The sequence below is a fragment of the Onychomys torridus genome, chromosome 4 (assembly GCF_903995425.1).
Source record: "Onychomys torridus chromosome 4, mOncTor1.1, whole genome shotgun sequence".
Classification (NCBI taxonomy): Eukaryota; Metazoa; Chordata; class Mammalia; order Rodentia; family Cricetidae; genus Onychomys; species Onychomys torridus.
This window is the reverse complement of record NC_050446.1, coordinates 147,476,839-147,494,426: the sequence shown is the minus strand read 5'-3', so window position 1 is coordinate 147,494,426 and position 17,588 is coordinate 147,476,839. Positions and strand designations below refer to the sequence as shown.

The 17,588-nt window shown below is 40.3% G+C and overlaps 1 protein-coding gene across 3 annotated transcripts in view; it reads right to left on the bottom strand.

Annotated features, from left to right (window-relative positions):
• Ralgapa2 (Ral GTPase activating protein catalytic subunit alpha 2) overlaps window positions 1-17,588 on the bottom strand; it is a 277,458-nt gene that overhangs the window by 157,178 nt on the left and 102,692 nt on the right. For all 3 annotated transcript variants that reach the window (XM_036184593.1, XM_036184594.1, XM_036184595.1), the window contains 4 exons: window positions 14,192-14,326; window positions 11,729-11,817; window positions 9,894-9,984; window positions 8,415-8,591 (listed from right to left, as the gene is read on the bottom strand). In XM_036184593.1, the coding sequence (XP_036040486.1) occupies window positions 8,415-8,591; window positions 9,894-9,984; window positions 11,729-11,817; window positions 14,192-14,326 (492 nt within the window). The remainder of the gene's footprint in view (window positions 1-8,414; window positions 8,592-9,893; window positions 9,985-11,728; window positions 11,818-14,191; window positions 14,327-17,588) is intronic.

Here is a 17,588-nt window from a genome sequence, read left to right as displayed (position 1 = left end):
ATTTGTTTGTTTATTATGCAGTGTTCTGCCTGTATGTATGCCTGCATGCCAGAAGAGTTGTTTAGTTCTAATACATTTTTATTTAAATTTTTATTTTATTTTTATTTTATTACTCATTTTTATTTTATTTACTCATGTTATTATTTAAATGTATGAAATAAATTGCAAATAAGGTAGACATAACCTCCAAATACTCTAGTTTTCCTATTACCAGCTTCTTACATTAGGATATTTATTACAATTAACAAGCCAGTACTAAAACAGGATTAAAGTCCAAGTTTCATTTACAATTTAAAAACAAGGTTTGGTTTTTGGTGTGTGTGTATGTGTGTGTGTGTGTGTGTGTGTGTGTGTGTGTGTGTGTGTGTGTGTGTTTAGGCATGTGCAGGAATTCAGAGTACTTCTGCTTTGTGTAAGCCAGGGTCTCTTTTACTGCTGCACATAGCAGACTATCCAGCCCATGAGCTAGTGGCATCCTCTTGTCTCCGGCTCCCATCTCCTCCCAGGAGCACAGGGATTCCAGGTACACCCCGCCACCCCAGGCTTCTGTGTGGCTTCTGGGGAAAGGAAGTCAGGCTCTCCCACCTGCACAGCAAGCACTCTACCCACTGAGCCACCTCTGCATGCCCTAGAGCTCCTTGTCCCAACTACAATGGAAACTGGCAACGACACTTGTTCTATCTCTAAAATCCTCGCTAGATGGTAATCATTTTTAGGCTTTTACATTTTGACAGCTTTCAGAGTTCCAAGAAGTCTGCTCAGATACTTCACTGACTGTTCCTCGGTGAGGAGGTGTCTAGTGTTTCTCTCAAGATAAGTATTTGTAATAGTTGGTTTTTAAAGGTCAACTTGATGCAATCTAGAGTCACGTGGAAAGAGAGTCTCAACCAGGGCCTGACTACACTGGGTTGGCCTGTGGGCATATCTGTGGAGGTTGTCTTAATTATGGTAATTGGGGGTGGAAGACCCATTCATTGTGGGTGTCACCATTTCTGAGGTTTGGGTACTGTACTGTATAAGGAGAAAGTGACCCGAGCTTGGGCATTGGTGCATTACTACACTGCTCTCTGCTCTTGACTGTAGGTGCAGTATGACAATTCCAACTTCCTGTTGTCCGGACTTCCCTACTATGAGCTGTGAACTAAAATAAACTGTTTCCCCCAGGTAGCTTTTGTCAGGGTCTTTTAATCACAGCAACATGGGGCAAAACTGAGACATGGTTCTTTATGGTGAGGGGCACACCTGGACTTCTCTTTTGATGTGTATTTTTCTAATGTTTTTATTCCTTTTGCTTACATGCTTTTGACTGACATGATCTCTAACTTTGCTTTTATCATACTGATTTTTGTCTGGGTTTGTTATCAAAGTAGCAAAAGGTAGGAAGGAAGGCAGAGAAGAGCTTTCTTTCTTTTTCTACAGAACGGGTTGAAAAAGAAAGTGTCTCAATTTGCAATTATGTAAAGCTAGAGATTATCCCTTGCTTTAATAGGTTTATTCAAATTACATCTGCTATTACTGTAAATGATCATATTGTCCATGTACTTGTGTTTTTCCCACATTCTGTTTCCGTGATCAATCTTAGCCTGTTCATCTAGCTTTATAATGTTTATAATGAATGTTCTTGGTTGTTGCCTCTGCTGTTTTGCTCTGTTTCACTATCTAGTATACTCACGTAACCTCTTACGTGTTACTAGCATTTTAGTACGTCTTCTATGGTTTTATTCTTTCACTTTAATTTTGGAATAGGACACACATGTTTTATTTCACTTACTATACATGTACAGCGGGCTATATTTTGTCCTTCATAAAAAAGTTCAGCTACATTCTAGAGATCATAATATGTACTGTTTGATGTGAAGCCTGGTTTTTAGTTTCTTATTCTCCTTTATAATTTTTTGTCATTCTTATTTTTTTCATCATAATCACTGAACATGTTAGGAAACAAATCAGGTATCTCTGTTGATACAAACTGTCCAAATTATTAATGTTCTGTGTAAGAGTATGTATCTTAGCTGTTAAATTCAAAGATAAACATGCCTCCTACACAAATACATATATATATGTGTCTATGTCCTTTCAACTAAGCTAACTGTATCATGTTTTCTTTATTCTTATAGTTTGCTTAACTCATCAATTAATGGCAGTTTACATTAAGATTTCTTCCTATGAGTAGGGTTTTATCAGTCTCTCTCTCTCTCTCTCTCTCTCTCTCTCTCTCTCTCTCTCTCTCTCTCTCTCGTTGTTATTTTGGCATTTTTCCCCCTAAATTTTAAGTCATATATCTGGAGGCTGGGAAGTTCATATAACTGTAGAATTATTACAACTGCTGAAATTTTTGCTTTAAATTTTATCCAGCTGACTGCCCAGAACTATACCAGTGGTCTTCTCTCCTCTAAAGAACTCAATTACATTTATTGTGGTAGCTAACGTGCTTGACTGATTTCTAAATCTTTATACTTTCTGTTGAAGTCACTGCTTCTCTTTCTGAGTCTTTGGTGAGACTTTTACTGAGTTTTCCCATTTCTGCCAGTATTTTCTCTCTGTTCTCATACATTTTCACTTCTTATTTACATAACTATTCCAAAATTATTCTAATGTTTACCCCAGACAAATAAGAGGAATTGATTTTGCAGTTCTTAAGGCTTCATCTAAGAAAACAAAGTACTTCTCTGTATCTGGGGAACCTGAGAAGAAGGCTAAGAAGGCCAGAAAGAAGCCAGAGGAATGAATCTGAAAAGGAGAAAGCAGGTCCAAGATGACTCCAGCAGATTTGTATGCTATTGATGGAAAGCTCCCCAGACACTGAAACAAAAGATTCAGTAAGGATGATAGGAAGTGTTGTGGGAAGGCTGTCCACAGGAGCGCTGCTGCTTCTTAAGGAAAATGAGTCTATTCCTTCCAGAGAAACACCAGATACTCCTTGGAGAAGATACATTAACATGTACAGACAGACGTTTGAACCAGAATCCCACAAGCCAGTCTGAAAAAAAAAAAGTAAGGCATGGAGGAGAAGCCTAACCATGCGTCCTTTTCATTTTCTGTCGTTTACAAAGCCTCAGAAGAGACTCCTCCTGTAAAATCAAGCACAGTAACAAACAGCTGCCAGTCTGCAAAGACATGGAGAAGCTTTAATGGATGCTTATGAATCAACATAAGCCCTCAAGTGAACAAGGAGCATGATATGGCATTTATTTCTCTCAATAAGTTTGCCATATTGTTTCAAGGCCCTGGTTGGGGTAGGAAAATTAAGTGATTCATAGCTTTGCTTTATTATATTACCCCAACTTTAAGAATGCAGCCGCACAAAGTGAGATTAGCCCCAGCACCCCAATGACACTGCTGCTCTGCTGGAGACAACTCCACGTGCATGAAGCTGGGTACACACTCACCTGCACTGCTGTGCCACCACCAACCAGCACCCTCAGTTTTGAAGGAGCTACATGAAAGTCCGTTCCAACACTGCTTTGCATTAGGAGCCATTTTTGCCTCAGAGATTGAAACAGTAGACAACATCCCCCATTATCAAAATGTGCTGAGCTCTTTAGAAGGATTTCAAGGGACTGTGTTCATTTTCTCAATATTACTGTGAAGATTTTAATGAGCTAAAGTGTTTTTGCCCCAAATTATCTGGCTGGTGGCATGATTTGCAGAGCAGATGCTGACCCTTTACATGTAGTTGTGTCCTCAATGAAGGAACGCTTGATTACAAAGGGGGAGTTACGAGATTTATAAAATTCCATGTTCACCTCCAAAATACCAAACATTTGCTTTATTTTCATTAGTAGCCTAATGTCTTTTTGTCTCACTATTTCTAAATTACTAAAGTATGGACTCTTACACATATGTAAAATTTTATCATCTTTCTCCAAATACAAACCTGATTATAATGGACAAATATGAAATTTAGGAATTTGAAAATATTGAACAAATTTTAACTGGCAGATAGGTACTTATGATCAAAGGGTCAGTTCACACAGCTGTAATTTTATTTAGGCTTGGCAGAGTTTGAGCAAAGATACCCTTTTTCTTTAAAAACAAAATATACCACCTCTCAGGCTCTTGTTAACTTCTTAACTGCAGGGACAGATAAAGCTAGGTGATCTCCTCAAGAATCAGAAGATTGGGGTACAAGTTGGCGTTCTGCTCCACGGCAGCCTGACGCTCCTCTCTTTCCTCATCCACTTCCATTATTGCTCAATCCCAATTTAACTTCAGAAGGCGATTTACCCATGCCACTGTGGCTTTTACTATTATTTTTCTTTATAGTATTTCATGATGTACAAGCATATCAGAGGCTAGTAAAATACCAAAAATGTATTTTGATGAACTGTTTCTAAAAATCAACGTCAATGTAGGGAAACAATGTTCAATTCACATCTACAAGTGTAATTAAAAGGATTTCCTGTAAGAGACATTGGGATATAAGTCAGTGATAAATATATTAAATAAAAGATCTGAAATTACATTACATATGATGATTTTAAGGTTAAAATTTAATTGATACTTTTAGCTAAATAATAATCTGAAGCTTAAAGCATATTTGTTCATTGATTTTGGGCTATTTACTAAGGGCACACTGTCCTTCCCTATTGGAGCTCATAATCCATCAGAGGAAGACACTAACCTCTCCCACCCAAAGCAAGACAATGGCTGTTTCTTATCAAATCTTACTTAAAACTTATAGGAACCTAGAAAGGAATGACCATCAAAGATGGGCTTTGCCTTTTGGGGTCCTACTTAGTCAAAGACTTTTAGAGCATCTCTGATTTTAAAAGTTTGAGTTTTACTTAGGTTGAACTGTTGGCACGTTCTTTGGGTTAGCTTTTGCTGCCTGTTTTCCTTTCTCATTTGAGAAACCCTCTCTACCCCAAGATCATATAGTTTTTTCTTCTTCTCTTTCTTGTTTAGAAGACATTTTCTTCCAAGTGTTTTTAAAGTTTCCTTTTCTCAAATTTAAAAATTCTATACTTTTGGAACGAACTTCAAGCATGGTGTGAGTTAGGGATTCTATATCTTTTACCCCACCATGGATAAATACTTGTCACACAGGAATCCATTTAACAATTCATTCTTTCCTGGCTAGGTGTGGAAGACCCTCCATCACACACCATGATTCCATGCCTATGAGGAATCAGTCCTGACTCTACATCCATCTCTATTTGTCTACCCCTGAGATTCTAACTTTCATTATATAAACTACATAACATTCACCACGTTATTTGTGATAATCAGGACACATCTTCTGTCTCATTTGTAATTCTTAAAAAATCAGTACCTATGACTCCTTTATCTTTTTTTTGTCACATGTATGTGTGTGGTGTGTATGTGTATGTATGTTTGCTTTCACATGTGTCAAAGCACATGTGTGAGTACATGGGGAGGGCAGAGCTGAAGTTGACATTGATGATCTTTGTCAATCACTCTCCACTTTATTTACTGAGGGAAAAAACATCACTCACTGAAGCCAGAGCTCATCAATTCTAGCTAGTCTAGATAGCCAGCTTACCCTGGGGATCCCTCATCTTTCTCCTGAGTACTGGAATTACAAGTGACTTCCAAACCTGCTTGGTTTTCATGTGGGTTCTGGGTATCCAACTATGGTCTTCATGCTTGCACAACAAGTGCTTTATGCAAGGAGCCATCTCCCCAGCCCCATTCATCTTCTTACTTCTCACAGCATCTAAATCGGTATTTCTAGATTGCAGGCTCCTCTGCTGCATAAGGGATAAGCTCAGTAACAATGCTGACTGCAGGAGCAGAGCCACAGATATACCCCACTCATGAGTTACTCCCTAAGCAGACTTGATGTGTACCTGTACTCTTAATCTACGGTAGCTGAGACCTTGCATATTAGAGAGGGACTGCCCCTCCTAGTGTTTCTTAACTGTAAAAATAGCAAACTCCTTACCAGAGAGAATACGGCTTTTTTCATATGTGAATGAATCAACATAAGCTCACAAAAGTCCATCTACTCTTGCCTTTCCCACTACAGGGCCAGGTCCCAGTCAATCAGACAGCCTCATGCTCTAGAGTCCACTGAGGTCACTTACAGCAGGCTGTTCACCCTGCCTTGCCTTGTTTTTCCCATGGAAAAGACAACAGAGATTGTTCCCCATGTTTTCTTTCTCTGCCTCTTGATTGAACCTGGAGATTCCTTCCGTGGCTACTGTGTCCAGAGACAAGTAAAACAAACTTTTCTCCTAATTACCATCATTTTATTTACATGTATTAATATACTTGATTAAACATGGCCCAAATTATTTTAGAACATAATAAACTGAGCCATTGTTTTCAGTAGCATGAAATAATTTAAGCAGCAAGCAAATATGAAAGTAGCCAATTAGCTGGCCCCTAACTTCATTCTAAGCAACTGGTAATGGGCAGGATTATTTGGTGAGAAACCGAAGCACTTTCTGTCTGTTTCCTGCAGTGCTGCTGATCAGTCCCAGGGCCTCACACATGTGAGGCAAGTGCCACCACTGAGCCACTCGCCCCATCAGATGGCTTGCTCTTTCTGCATCCTAAAAATCAGATTTTAACACGTTTCATTTTTTCCATTTATGCAGAAATTGTTCTCTTAAGAACAGAGAGTTAAGTTCAGAACCATGATAATCCTTAAGCCTCATCATATTACAGTTTGTCCTTTCCACTGCTGACAGGATGAACTCTTGAACTGTGTGTACTGATTCTCCACGTTAGTATTTCAAAGAACAAAGTATCTGGAGGAGCTCATCGCAACATGGTGCATCATACAGAGTTACACAGCTCACCACACTAAGCAGTTAGATGTACACTCTGAAACAGGATCAAAACTAATCTTCGCCAAGGACAAACAAAAGAAGCACTCATCCAGTCTTCTTTCCTTTCAATAAAAATGATTACATCTGGTTCATCTTTAAGAACATTCAAGTCAGATCCAGCCCTAGATCTATAATAGCATCACGGTGAGAGCTCTTATATACTGGACTAAACAAGCTGTAACTTCATAAATGCACTAACAATTCTCCAGCAGTTCAAAGGGCTTTATAACTGTGATGTTAGCCATAATTTAGTGGGGAGGGTAGAGGCAGTACAGCATTGGGAGGCCAATCCCACCTCAGGCACTTATTAGTATTTTCTAATGGGATGGTGTGATTTCTGTGGACCTCACAAAACAGAAATGAAGAGATTTAGCCTGCTTACCATACAAAATTAGAATTCTTAAATCCTATATAAGTTCATAGGATTGACAGAATTTTATCAATACCATTTATGCTAGTTGTACAACATTTTAATGTTATAATACAAAGGATTTCCAAAAATAACAGACACTTTGGTTCTATCTCACAATGAAAATTAGTTTGCTTGATTAGAAAAAGTATTTAAAATTAAACTTTAGCCTTTATTTTTACTTTTGAGTGATTTTTAGCATTTAAAATGAGCTTTTATTTCCTATGTGCTTCCTGCCTCAACTTCTAAATGCTGGGACTACAGTGTATGCCACCATACCCAGTGGGAATTATTAGATCATTTATTTATTTACATATATGTGATGGGGTGGTGCATGTATGGGAGTACAGGTGTCTAGTGAATGTATGAAGAAGCCAGAAGTTAGATGTTTTCTATCAATCTCTATTTTAGTCCTTTAAAGCTGAGCCTTTTGTTGAATTGAAAGCTTGCCTTTTCTGCTAGACTGGCTGGCCAGTGAGTTCCCAGGATCTGCCTGTCTCTGCCCAAAATGCTGGAGTTAGAAGCTTGAACAGCTACACTCAGTTTCTGCTTTTGTTTTTCAATTAATAATTTCTTTATTCAGGAAAAGTCAAGATCATATTCATATAAACACTGACATTACAGTTCCAGGAATTATTATTATAGTTTTTTAAATGGAGCAAGCATTACAGGCTGCTGGAAGATGGTAACAGGTTTGAGCAGAGTTTCTGGAACCTCACTGATGTGGGTACTCTTCTAGACATTAAATTGGGTAGCAACAGGCCATTGTGGTTCATTTTATTAATATGACCCATTATCCCACATATACTTCACAATTTTACTCTGTGTGTATCAAATATTTTATGATAATTAAAAATTAAATAGTAAGACAGCCAATCCCCTTGTTCTACCTGTGTGGTACATGTAAGCTAAAATCGTATTATTTTCTGTCTCCAAAGGCCTTGGAATGAGTACCACCACTTCTTAGCATAGGAGATAATAGTCATAAGCATGGCAGGCTTCCTCCCACATCTGCCCGATTTCAAAACTCATTCCATCCAAGACTCTAAGAGTTTACAAGCAATGGTGGGCAGGTGACTGGAGCTGCAAGTCCAGTGTGGTTGAAAGTGGCATCTCCATTGCACTGTACTCAAGGGTTCAAGTGTCCAAAGCAGGGAACTCTGGGACCTCCTGTTTGTAGCAGTAGTCCTTCTCACACAAATTACCTGTTAAGTTTGAAGCATCAGTAGGACTCAGCTGTAACCAATGGCGGGCATCAGAGTCAGGCACAGCATCTGTGGGAGTGCTGAGTTCTGGGTCCTCATCACAGGTCTGCCACGGGCTCATGAGTAGCTCTGTCTCATTGCTGGAGCCCACAGCTGTGTCACTACCAGTACTGTCACCTGGCACACAGAGCAACCAAAGTTTGAGACTGCAGCTAGATGAAGATAAGGTTCAAAATTATCTCCATGTAAGAAACAACACTTGCACAGCTGACAGGCTTTGCTCAGGGGTTTGGGCAGAACCTGAAGAACTTGGATGGCATTCAGTAATGTCCCTGATGGATACTTGCATAACAAAAATAAATCTTCCAAGTTCAGGGAATTAAAAGGCTTCATAAAGTAGCATTCTGATCAGTATCTTTGTTCAATTATTCTATGTGCCACAAAGTTACACCAAGGCCTAGTTCCCATTAAGATCCACCCACAACATGAGGAGACAGAGAAACAGGAGGAATATGGGTGGTAACTGATTTCACAGCATTGCAAATTTACTCTGCTATTGCAAGCCCAATGTTCAGACTTAAACCCAGGATGAATCACTCTGGCAGATTCTGGAAGGAGGTGTCCTACTACCATAGATCTGCAGCACTGGGAATTTTCTTCTTTAAACATTAGAAGTTTTAATTTATCACAATGTAATTATGCAGAGATTTTAAGACTTATGTAGTTATTTATTTAATTGGCACAAGACAAGCTAGACTGTTCCACTGCTTGACAGCAGAACTGCTTGCCTAGACAGTTCTGCTTCCTAACAATGCTGACAGTCCTCAGCTGCACTGTCTCTACTGCTGTCCTCTATCTATTTGCAAAAGTTGTCTTGATAAGCAGATGATCCATCTGTTAGGTCTCACAGCGCATCCTCCACAGAGCAATAGGCAACAGAGAGGCAGTGCCTGGGAAGAGCTGCAGTACGCACCATCGAGGGCCAGCCCGGGCACGCAGGGACTGCTATTCTGCTATACCGACAAGTAGGAGACCTGGCCTCTAAGTACAGGAGAACACAGAACAGGGCCCAGGCTTCGTAGCCTATGGAACCTCTCAGGATTCCAGTGAGATTTTATCTTCACCCACTTGCCCGTGGAGTTCAATGTACCTTTGACGTTTTGTGTTTCTTCCCTGTGGGGGCTTTGTGGGAAAGGCAGCTTTTCCTTATGGGTCTGTCGGCTCTCCTAAATCCCTCTTGTTCCTCTAGCCTGAAGAAAGGCCCAGGGATCAAGAGACAAGCCTCTTGGGTATAGATAACTGACTGAACCATTTTTACTAACTGGATTAACCATATAATTTCTAAGTTCCTGGATCAAAAATATTCTCCACAACCACTTCTTCCCTACTGACAAGATAAGCACTCCACTCAGAAAAGAAGAAACTAAAGCAGGCCCACTCTGTACTAGGCATGTGCAGACCCCGTGTCCGGGAACTTACTCTTCTGTCTCTCCCTGCATCTTCCTTGTGTCTGCTGTAAATCATCCTTCAGATCCAGCTCAGCAGGACTACTGCTCCTTCGAACCAAGATCTTCAGACAAAAAGAAATGCTGCTTTCATTACTGGAAAGTTGAAACTTTTACCAGACTCTAAAGTTCCTAGCCTATTTTTAAATAAAAGAAGCAATAATAGTAGCAAAACATTGATGATGTTTTCCTGTTGAAGGATGTGATCACAAGCTAGTATAATTAAGTTATATGTTCTCAACTGACCCAGCTGAATGGTCAGACCAAGAAGGGTGCCAAATCAATCTTGTGGAAGTGGTTTATTTTGAAGTTTTATTTGCTTCTCTAGTCAAGTATACACACAGTCCCACAAGTCTCCAGGAGACCTGAATATTTAGGCAGGAAAAATATAGACTCTACCCAGACTTCCAAAGGGCTGCTCAAAGCCTTCCTAGTTAATATACTACAGAACTCTCTGAGCACTGGTAAACACTGGCTCTTATGTTAAACACAAAGGATTAAAAAATCAGGAGGTGACCTGCATCTTCTAGCAATTTATAGTTTATAGGTCACTATTCAGACCATACAAAGAACTAATACAAGTAAGAGGAAAAAAAGTAAATGACAAAAGCCACTGACTGGCAATTCACAGATGAAATATGAACAGCCAGTCAACATAAAAATTGTAAACTTTATTAGTGATCTAAGAAATTCAAATAAGATATCCCATTTCCATGTAGCTGACCTGCAAAAATTTCAGAAGTCTGACAACACAAAGTGATGGTGAGAACTCTTTGTATTGCTAGTAGAGATAAAAGGGGTGTATAAGCATTTGGGGCAAGAGCACTGTCTTGACTGTATAATTTATTAATTCTACTGCTATACAGTCATACAGAGAAACATTTGAACATGGAGATCTTGAGAAAAGTCTAAGAAGATACAGAGCTACATCTTTCAGAAAACTAAAATACTACAAAGAATCTAAATGCCTAGCAACAGAAGAGTGGAAAAATAAGTGATATCTTCATAATGGAATATCATACAGCAGAGAAAACTACCACATAATAAATACCATGTGGGTATTCTACAAAGATACAACTGAATGAACGTCCAGAATATTTTAGACACTTTAGAAACATGTGTGGATGATAGAGGAAACAGCCAACACCACAGCACTGTGAAGGGAGCAAAAGGAAGGGGTTAGAAACCAAACAGAGCTGGTGGCCAAAGCAACAGAACCAGAACTGTTCTGCCCATGGGCAGGAATGGGTTCATCTGGGACTGCTTCATTTCGAAAAGCAAGATCCATACAGACAAGCTGGCACACGTCTTTCTTAAACACAGGAACTCAACTCTGCTCTCTTCTGAAGAAGGGAGAGCAGGGCCAGGCCCCTTCTGTTCTGTATCTGTGTTTTCTATAAATATACACTAAGTTTTAAAACACAAATAGAGGTTATCTACAAGAATGAATTGTAGGCCATTTCTTCTTTATGTTTCATATTTTTTTAAATAAATATCTACTTTACAAAATAAAACAAAACCACACTAGAGCTTTAGGAAAACTGTGTCAGGTAGAGAATCTGAAAGGAAGGTTTTACAGGCAAGTATACCTGCCAGTAAATTCTACATCATGCTAACTCCCCCCCTATTTTGTAGAATGACTGTATTTTATACAGAAAGCAAGCACAACCTTAAGTGACTTCCAGATTATTTGGACCTATAATCAATCTAAGTGGAAAAAAAATGAAAACTATCGCCAATAGGTTCATCATCATGGAACAATTTATGCTTGTTTCTAACAACAGAGTGGTTTTCTCTTGGAAATCTTACTGTTATTCCTTCATGTTCCCGCTTCATGTGTCCTTTACTCTCTTGAACAAACTTGGAATCTGAAGAGCTTAAATTTGGTGAATTCTGACCTAAAGATGGGGGTAAAAATGATAAAATGAATGTTTCAGAAGGTAAAATAGAGGACAAGCAGGCAGGCAGGCTGGCAGAGTAGAACCAGATAGATAAACCATTGTATCCAGATGTCATAGGATTCATACATGAATTATGGACCTGCACAGAAACCATCTACAGATCCAGCCTACACAGAGACCTGCCCTATAGCCCATAGAGAGCTTCAGTTGGAGCAAATGGAACACTGTTCACTGTGGCTCACAGGCCCACTTTAACGGCACTATGCTGGACAGGGGCATACGACTCATCACTCTGGGGAGGTGGGCTTGGGGACACCATCTGACAAAAGGTTTGCCTGGGTTGGCCTGTGAAGTAACAGGGCAGGAACAACAGGACAGCTCTGTTGTCTGAATATAAAGACTAGCACGAGAAAGCAGAAACAGGTTCAATGATTTCAAAGGGAATACCACCACAGAGCCTGCAAAGACTTAAGAAAAGCTTATAAGAGCATCTGAAGAATAATCTGGAGCCAATAAAATTGAAAGAAATTAACAAATAGAACCAGTTTCTAGAAAAAACATCAAAGCCAAATTAAGAAAATCAAAGTAGTATTATAGTCCTTTAATTTAAATTTTATACTTGGCAAATAACGCATGTTTATCTTATATAACATGCTGTTTTGAAATCTACACACATAAATCATCTTAAGCAGCATATGTACTACCATACACACTCTCGTAGGCAGATTACTTAAAAATGTCCTCTTGGCCAGGAGTAGTGGTGCATGTCAGTAAGCCAGCACCCAGAGACTACGGAGTGGACTGCAAGTTCCGGGCCAGCCTGGGCTACTGGAGACCCTTTTTCCTAACAAACAAGCAATGCTCTCTGAGCTCTTGAGGAAGGAAGAACACTGGACCGTGCACTGGGTCACTGGAGCTTTTCTTCTCCCAGGAGAAGTTTGTTAAAATTTGAAAGGCTTTGAAAACTTTTTTATAGGAAAACCCCAAGCAATTGGTAGATTCTCCCAAATATTTAAGGGATTTTTTTTTCTTTGTTTCTCTTGATAGTCCTATGTATTAAATTCAGGGCCTCCTGGATGCTAGGCAAATATTCTACCACAAAGTATATATCATAATGCACACAAATGCCTCTAAGGAAAATTTTCAGATAATATATTTTCTCAGCATTATTTGCTATAATTTCTTATTTCAAGGGAGTTTCTAAGAAAAAGCTTCCCTCCTCATTTGCTGACCTAATATCAGAAGACACAGGCTAACCTGTTGACAAACAAGGCAGGTTGTTTTCTGGCTGACTCACGGCTCTAAGGTGACTAAAGTGACATGGAACTAAAAGCCAGTACATTTACTGACACTGTACACATTGAGGTGTGTGTGTGTGTGTGTGTGTGTGTGTGTGTGTGTGTGTCTGTTTTCTCTATAGTAGCAGCTGAGTCCCTCCTCACCTTCCACACCCTGCTGCTGTTGAAAGCTAGACAATCCCAATGCATGCTCTGAAAGGTTCTTTTCAACCTCAGTGAGGTCTGCAAGCTGCTAATAAACTCTCTTCATTCCCATTTCAATCCTCCAGCTCTCCCGAGCCTGACCCTCACTGCCTTCTGACTTGCTTCTTCACTTTGGGGCACTCTCTGCCCCTACTCCAGTCACTTTAGACTCCTCTTAGTTCCCAGTCATGCCAAACTTGAGGACTACAGATGTGTATGCATTAGATAAATACATTCAATAGCAAAACAGTTTCACTTCCAGAGGTCACATTCTTACTGTCAAATTAAAAGGTAAATACCTGGGCTGGGGAGAATGCTCAATGGTAAAGTGTCTGCTATGCAAGCATAAGGACCTGAGTTTAGAGCCCCAGAAAAACAAAAAGCTTCATGAGGCAGCATGGGGCTGTAACCTGGGCCAGGGCAGAGGGAGACAAGAGGCTCCTTAGAGCTCACTGGTAAGCTTTCAGATCAGGAAAAGCTCTGCTTCAAAATAAATAAACATATAAACTGGTTGAAAGCCATCAAGGAAAGATAGCTCACCTCAACCTCTGGCCTCCAGATATATGCACATGCACACACCCACACTAACAACACACATACAATATGCAACACTCCTTCTTTTTGGAAATAGATCTTTAGAGTAAATGTAGTAAGTAACACTACCTGCAGCTTACCCCATCCAAGCCCAAATCTATGGCTTCGTACGAAATAACTAAGGACTCAGCCAGCCCCTGGGTAATTAATCCTTGTACTTGGGAGGCAGGAGGAAACTTGCAAATTCAAGGACAGCTTGGTCAACAAACTGAGTTCCAAGCTTGCCAGGGAAAAAAAGAGAAACCCTTTCTCAAAATGAATCAGTCGATCAAACAAACAAGTGAAGATTCCATTACCTTGAGAAGAATCTGAGCACAAAGGCTCGGTGATGTCAGAGGTACTGCTGCTCCGGGGGACCTGCTGCTGTCCCACCACAAGATAATCGGTGTCAGCTGCAGGTGTACTCTCTGCCTGCTGGAATTCCTCTACTTCTGAAGCGTTAACACAAAACAAACAAGACTGTGGTTGGAGATGTAAAAAAAATTTCACACTTAAAAACCGTTAAGTTTCAGATTTTCTTTTTTTAGAAACCAGACTGCAGTAAGATAATCTGCATGGGGACTGAAGAGATGGCTCAGCGGTCAAAAGCACTGGCTGCTCTTCCAAAGGACCTAGGTTCAATTCCCAGCTTCTCAGTACCCATGTGGCAGCTCACAACTGTCTGTAACTCCAGTTCCAGGGGATCTGACACCCTCACACCAATGAACATAAGATAAAGTTAAATTAAAAAAAAAAAGATAATCTGCATGAACATCACCAAACTTCTTGTATTTATTAACACTAACATTCCACCCCACAATGTTTCTCTTAAGTTCCAACTGGCTTTTTGTCTCCCAGGTGAATGAAAGGGGCAAGGGAAGAAAACCACAAAAATGGTCGATAACTCTGAGTCATTTGAAATTTCTTAGCAGGAAGGAAAGACTCAGCCATGTAGGAAATGCATAGATAGATAGATAATACTTGAGGAGAGCATACGTGGTACCCCCAAACATTAAGATGACAAGAAACAGGAATTCTAACTGTAGTACTCCTTCTAGTAGATAATGCACAACTGTGCAAAATATAGTGCTATTTAATCCTCATATTACCAAGTGCAAAGCTGAACTAGTCACTAAACACAAAATGATCTACATGGTATAAAATGGAAAACCAAAGATGAACACTCAACACCAGATAGTTTTGTTAGTATTTTACAGCCTCTATTCCCCTGGAGAATGGGTTCTCTTCTAGCTCCTTTCTAAAATGACAGTTCATTTTTATCTTTTAGGACCAGCCACAGCACTCTACCTGCTCCCTCTAGATAGTCTCAAGATTGCAGTCTCTTCTGCCTAGGTCATCAGAAGAGCCTGCTAACTGGTCACTGTCTCCTTTTTGCTATTCTCTACAAGGCTGCCAGAGAGGCACCACTAAGGTGAAGGTGTAACTGTGTCTTCCATCAGTCTACCTGGCCTGCCTCAACCCTACCTCACAGGTCCGTCCCCTATCATCATGCAAGGGCTCCCACTCTCTTCAGTCTCAACAACACTGGTCCTTCTGGCTCCTGCTGCCCTCTTCCCTCCCGCTCTTCACTCCTCTCTGCTAAGCTCAGCCCTGTCCCTGTCCCAAATCCCCATGCCGCACAAAGCACTACAACTATGCACCTTGCTATGCATGTTCCACACTGGACTCCAAACTCACTGGAGCTGTCATCAAATTCCATATCCCCATACCCGTGTCACCGTATTTTCCAAAAATAAGAAATTAATCTGTGAAAGTTTTACTACTTTTAAAAAGAGAGTCCTCAAAACTCAGTCTATATTATCTAAACTGGCTAGGTCACTGGTTCCTCATCTGGAATGGAGATTCACTGCCAATGAAGTCCTCCCATCTGGACATAAACCATAGTAACGGCTCACTCTGGCTAAGGAGATGTGTATACACATGATGATTCTGAGTTTAATACACAGGATTTCCACAAAGGGTTGCGGCTCTGCTTTTTCTACCTAAATGGAGATTCTGTTTTCTACTATACTAGTACAATTACAAGGCTCAAACATGAGCTTTGTGTGAGTCTTAGCTATGAATTCAAGTTCCACCGTCTTAGACCACAGTTTAAAGCTGGATGCTACTGGGAACCTGAGCACTGAGAGAAGATGGCCAAGACAGCATGGAGAGACAGTCTCATCTTCCCCAGGCCATTTTTGCCTAGTGCTTCTCTTGGGCACCAAAGAACTCCACAGAGGACACACAAGGCATATGTGCACATTTTTAGTCTACCTATACATCCCAGAGCAAAGACTAGGCTCTTTTCACAGGTTTGCTAGACTCTAGCACCAGGTTCCTCAACACTACGGGACCAGCCCTTCCAATCACCTTCTTATTCTAATTTTACAAGATGGCGAAATGAAGATACTGTATTTGTCACTCCTCTACCAGTAGAGGGAGCCCAAGAGCTTCCTAACTATCTGAAAAATAATTGGCCAGTGCCCATTTTTGTGGACAGAGGGAAGAGTGGGTTTTTTTTTCCCCCTAAAGCCTGGTGCCAAACACTGGTAGATGCCAGTTTCTGGGTTCTGAGCAGAAGTAAATAAGAGCTGAGCCAACACTGGCAGCATCTTTCTAAAGATAAAGAAGATTGCCATCTGGCGGGATGCGGCACAGCCACAGCACCATGGCTTCCAAATTAGAGTGTCCCCACTGGTCCTCAACACAGCAGACGGAGGATGAGGAGCCTGCTACCACCAGCTGTCTGCCTTCCCAACAGGCGGGCCTAATGCATCTTTTAAGGCTTTGTTTTTGCAAAACTGTTAAGAGGGACTTCTCAGGTGGAGAAAGTCCAAGCCTGTAGAAGGAACCAGAAATGGCAGGGGTGGAAGAATGGGAGACAACAGCCACATACCTTACTGTTCTGTTAGGGCCTACTCTTGGAGTTGACTGTCAATTGAGAAAATGTGTAAAAAAGAATTCTCAATTACTCTTATGTCAGATCATAAATCCGATTTGCTGCTTTGAAGATGTACATTTCATGGACTTTTGTGTGTGCCACACTGTCTGTATTCAATAAGAGCACTAAACAAATGGGGAAGAGAATGACACTTTTCCTTCCTAACACCTTTCTCTTCCTAACGGTTCTTGGGCTCCCTCTGCTGGCACATCGTTGAACAAAGCATTGGCTAAGGCTGCTCCTGGTCCTGTTGAGTTGCTCTTTTGTAACTAATGAAAATGATTTTAACACTGATATAAAATGTAAAGACACGGGGTTGCCTGTCAAACAGAAACAGAACATCTGTGTTACATAACAACTGTGCAATAAATCTCAGATTCGATACATCCTGTTTTGAATGTCACACAATTTGTTTGAATCACTTTGAAGAGCTGAATTCTGCCTCAGATTCTAAGTTAATTTATCCTCTGTGAAGTCCAATAATACCCAATTTAGAAGCACTAACTTTCCTGTCTCTTGAGGGTGTATGTAGCTACTCAACACCATTACTAACCCACTACTTCCTAAAGCTCCATTGAAAACATCAGCAAAATGATCATAAGGATTTATTTCTCTTACCCCCACTAAGAGTCAGCATGACTGAACTAAATGTGTAAGCTCTTCAGTTAACGTCTATTTTCTCCAGATGTCTGTCTACTTTTTACTCACTCTTTAATTGCAGACTTCCTTATTCCATCTTATTAAATGTAGCAAAGCTCTGTCTCCAATAA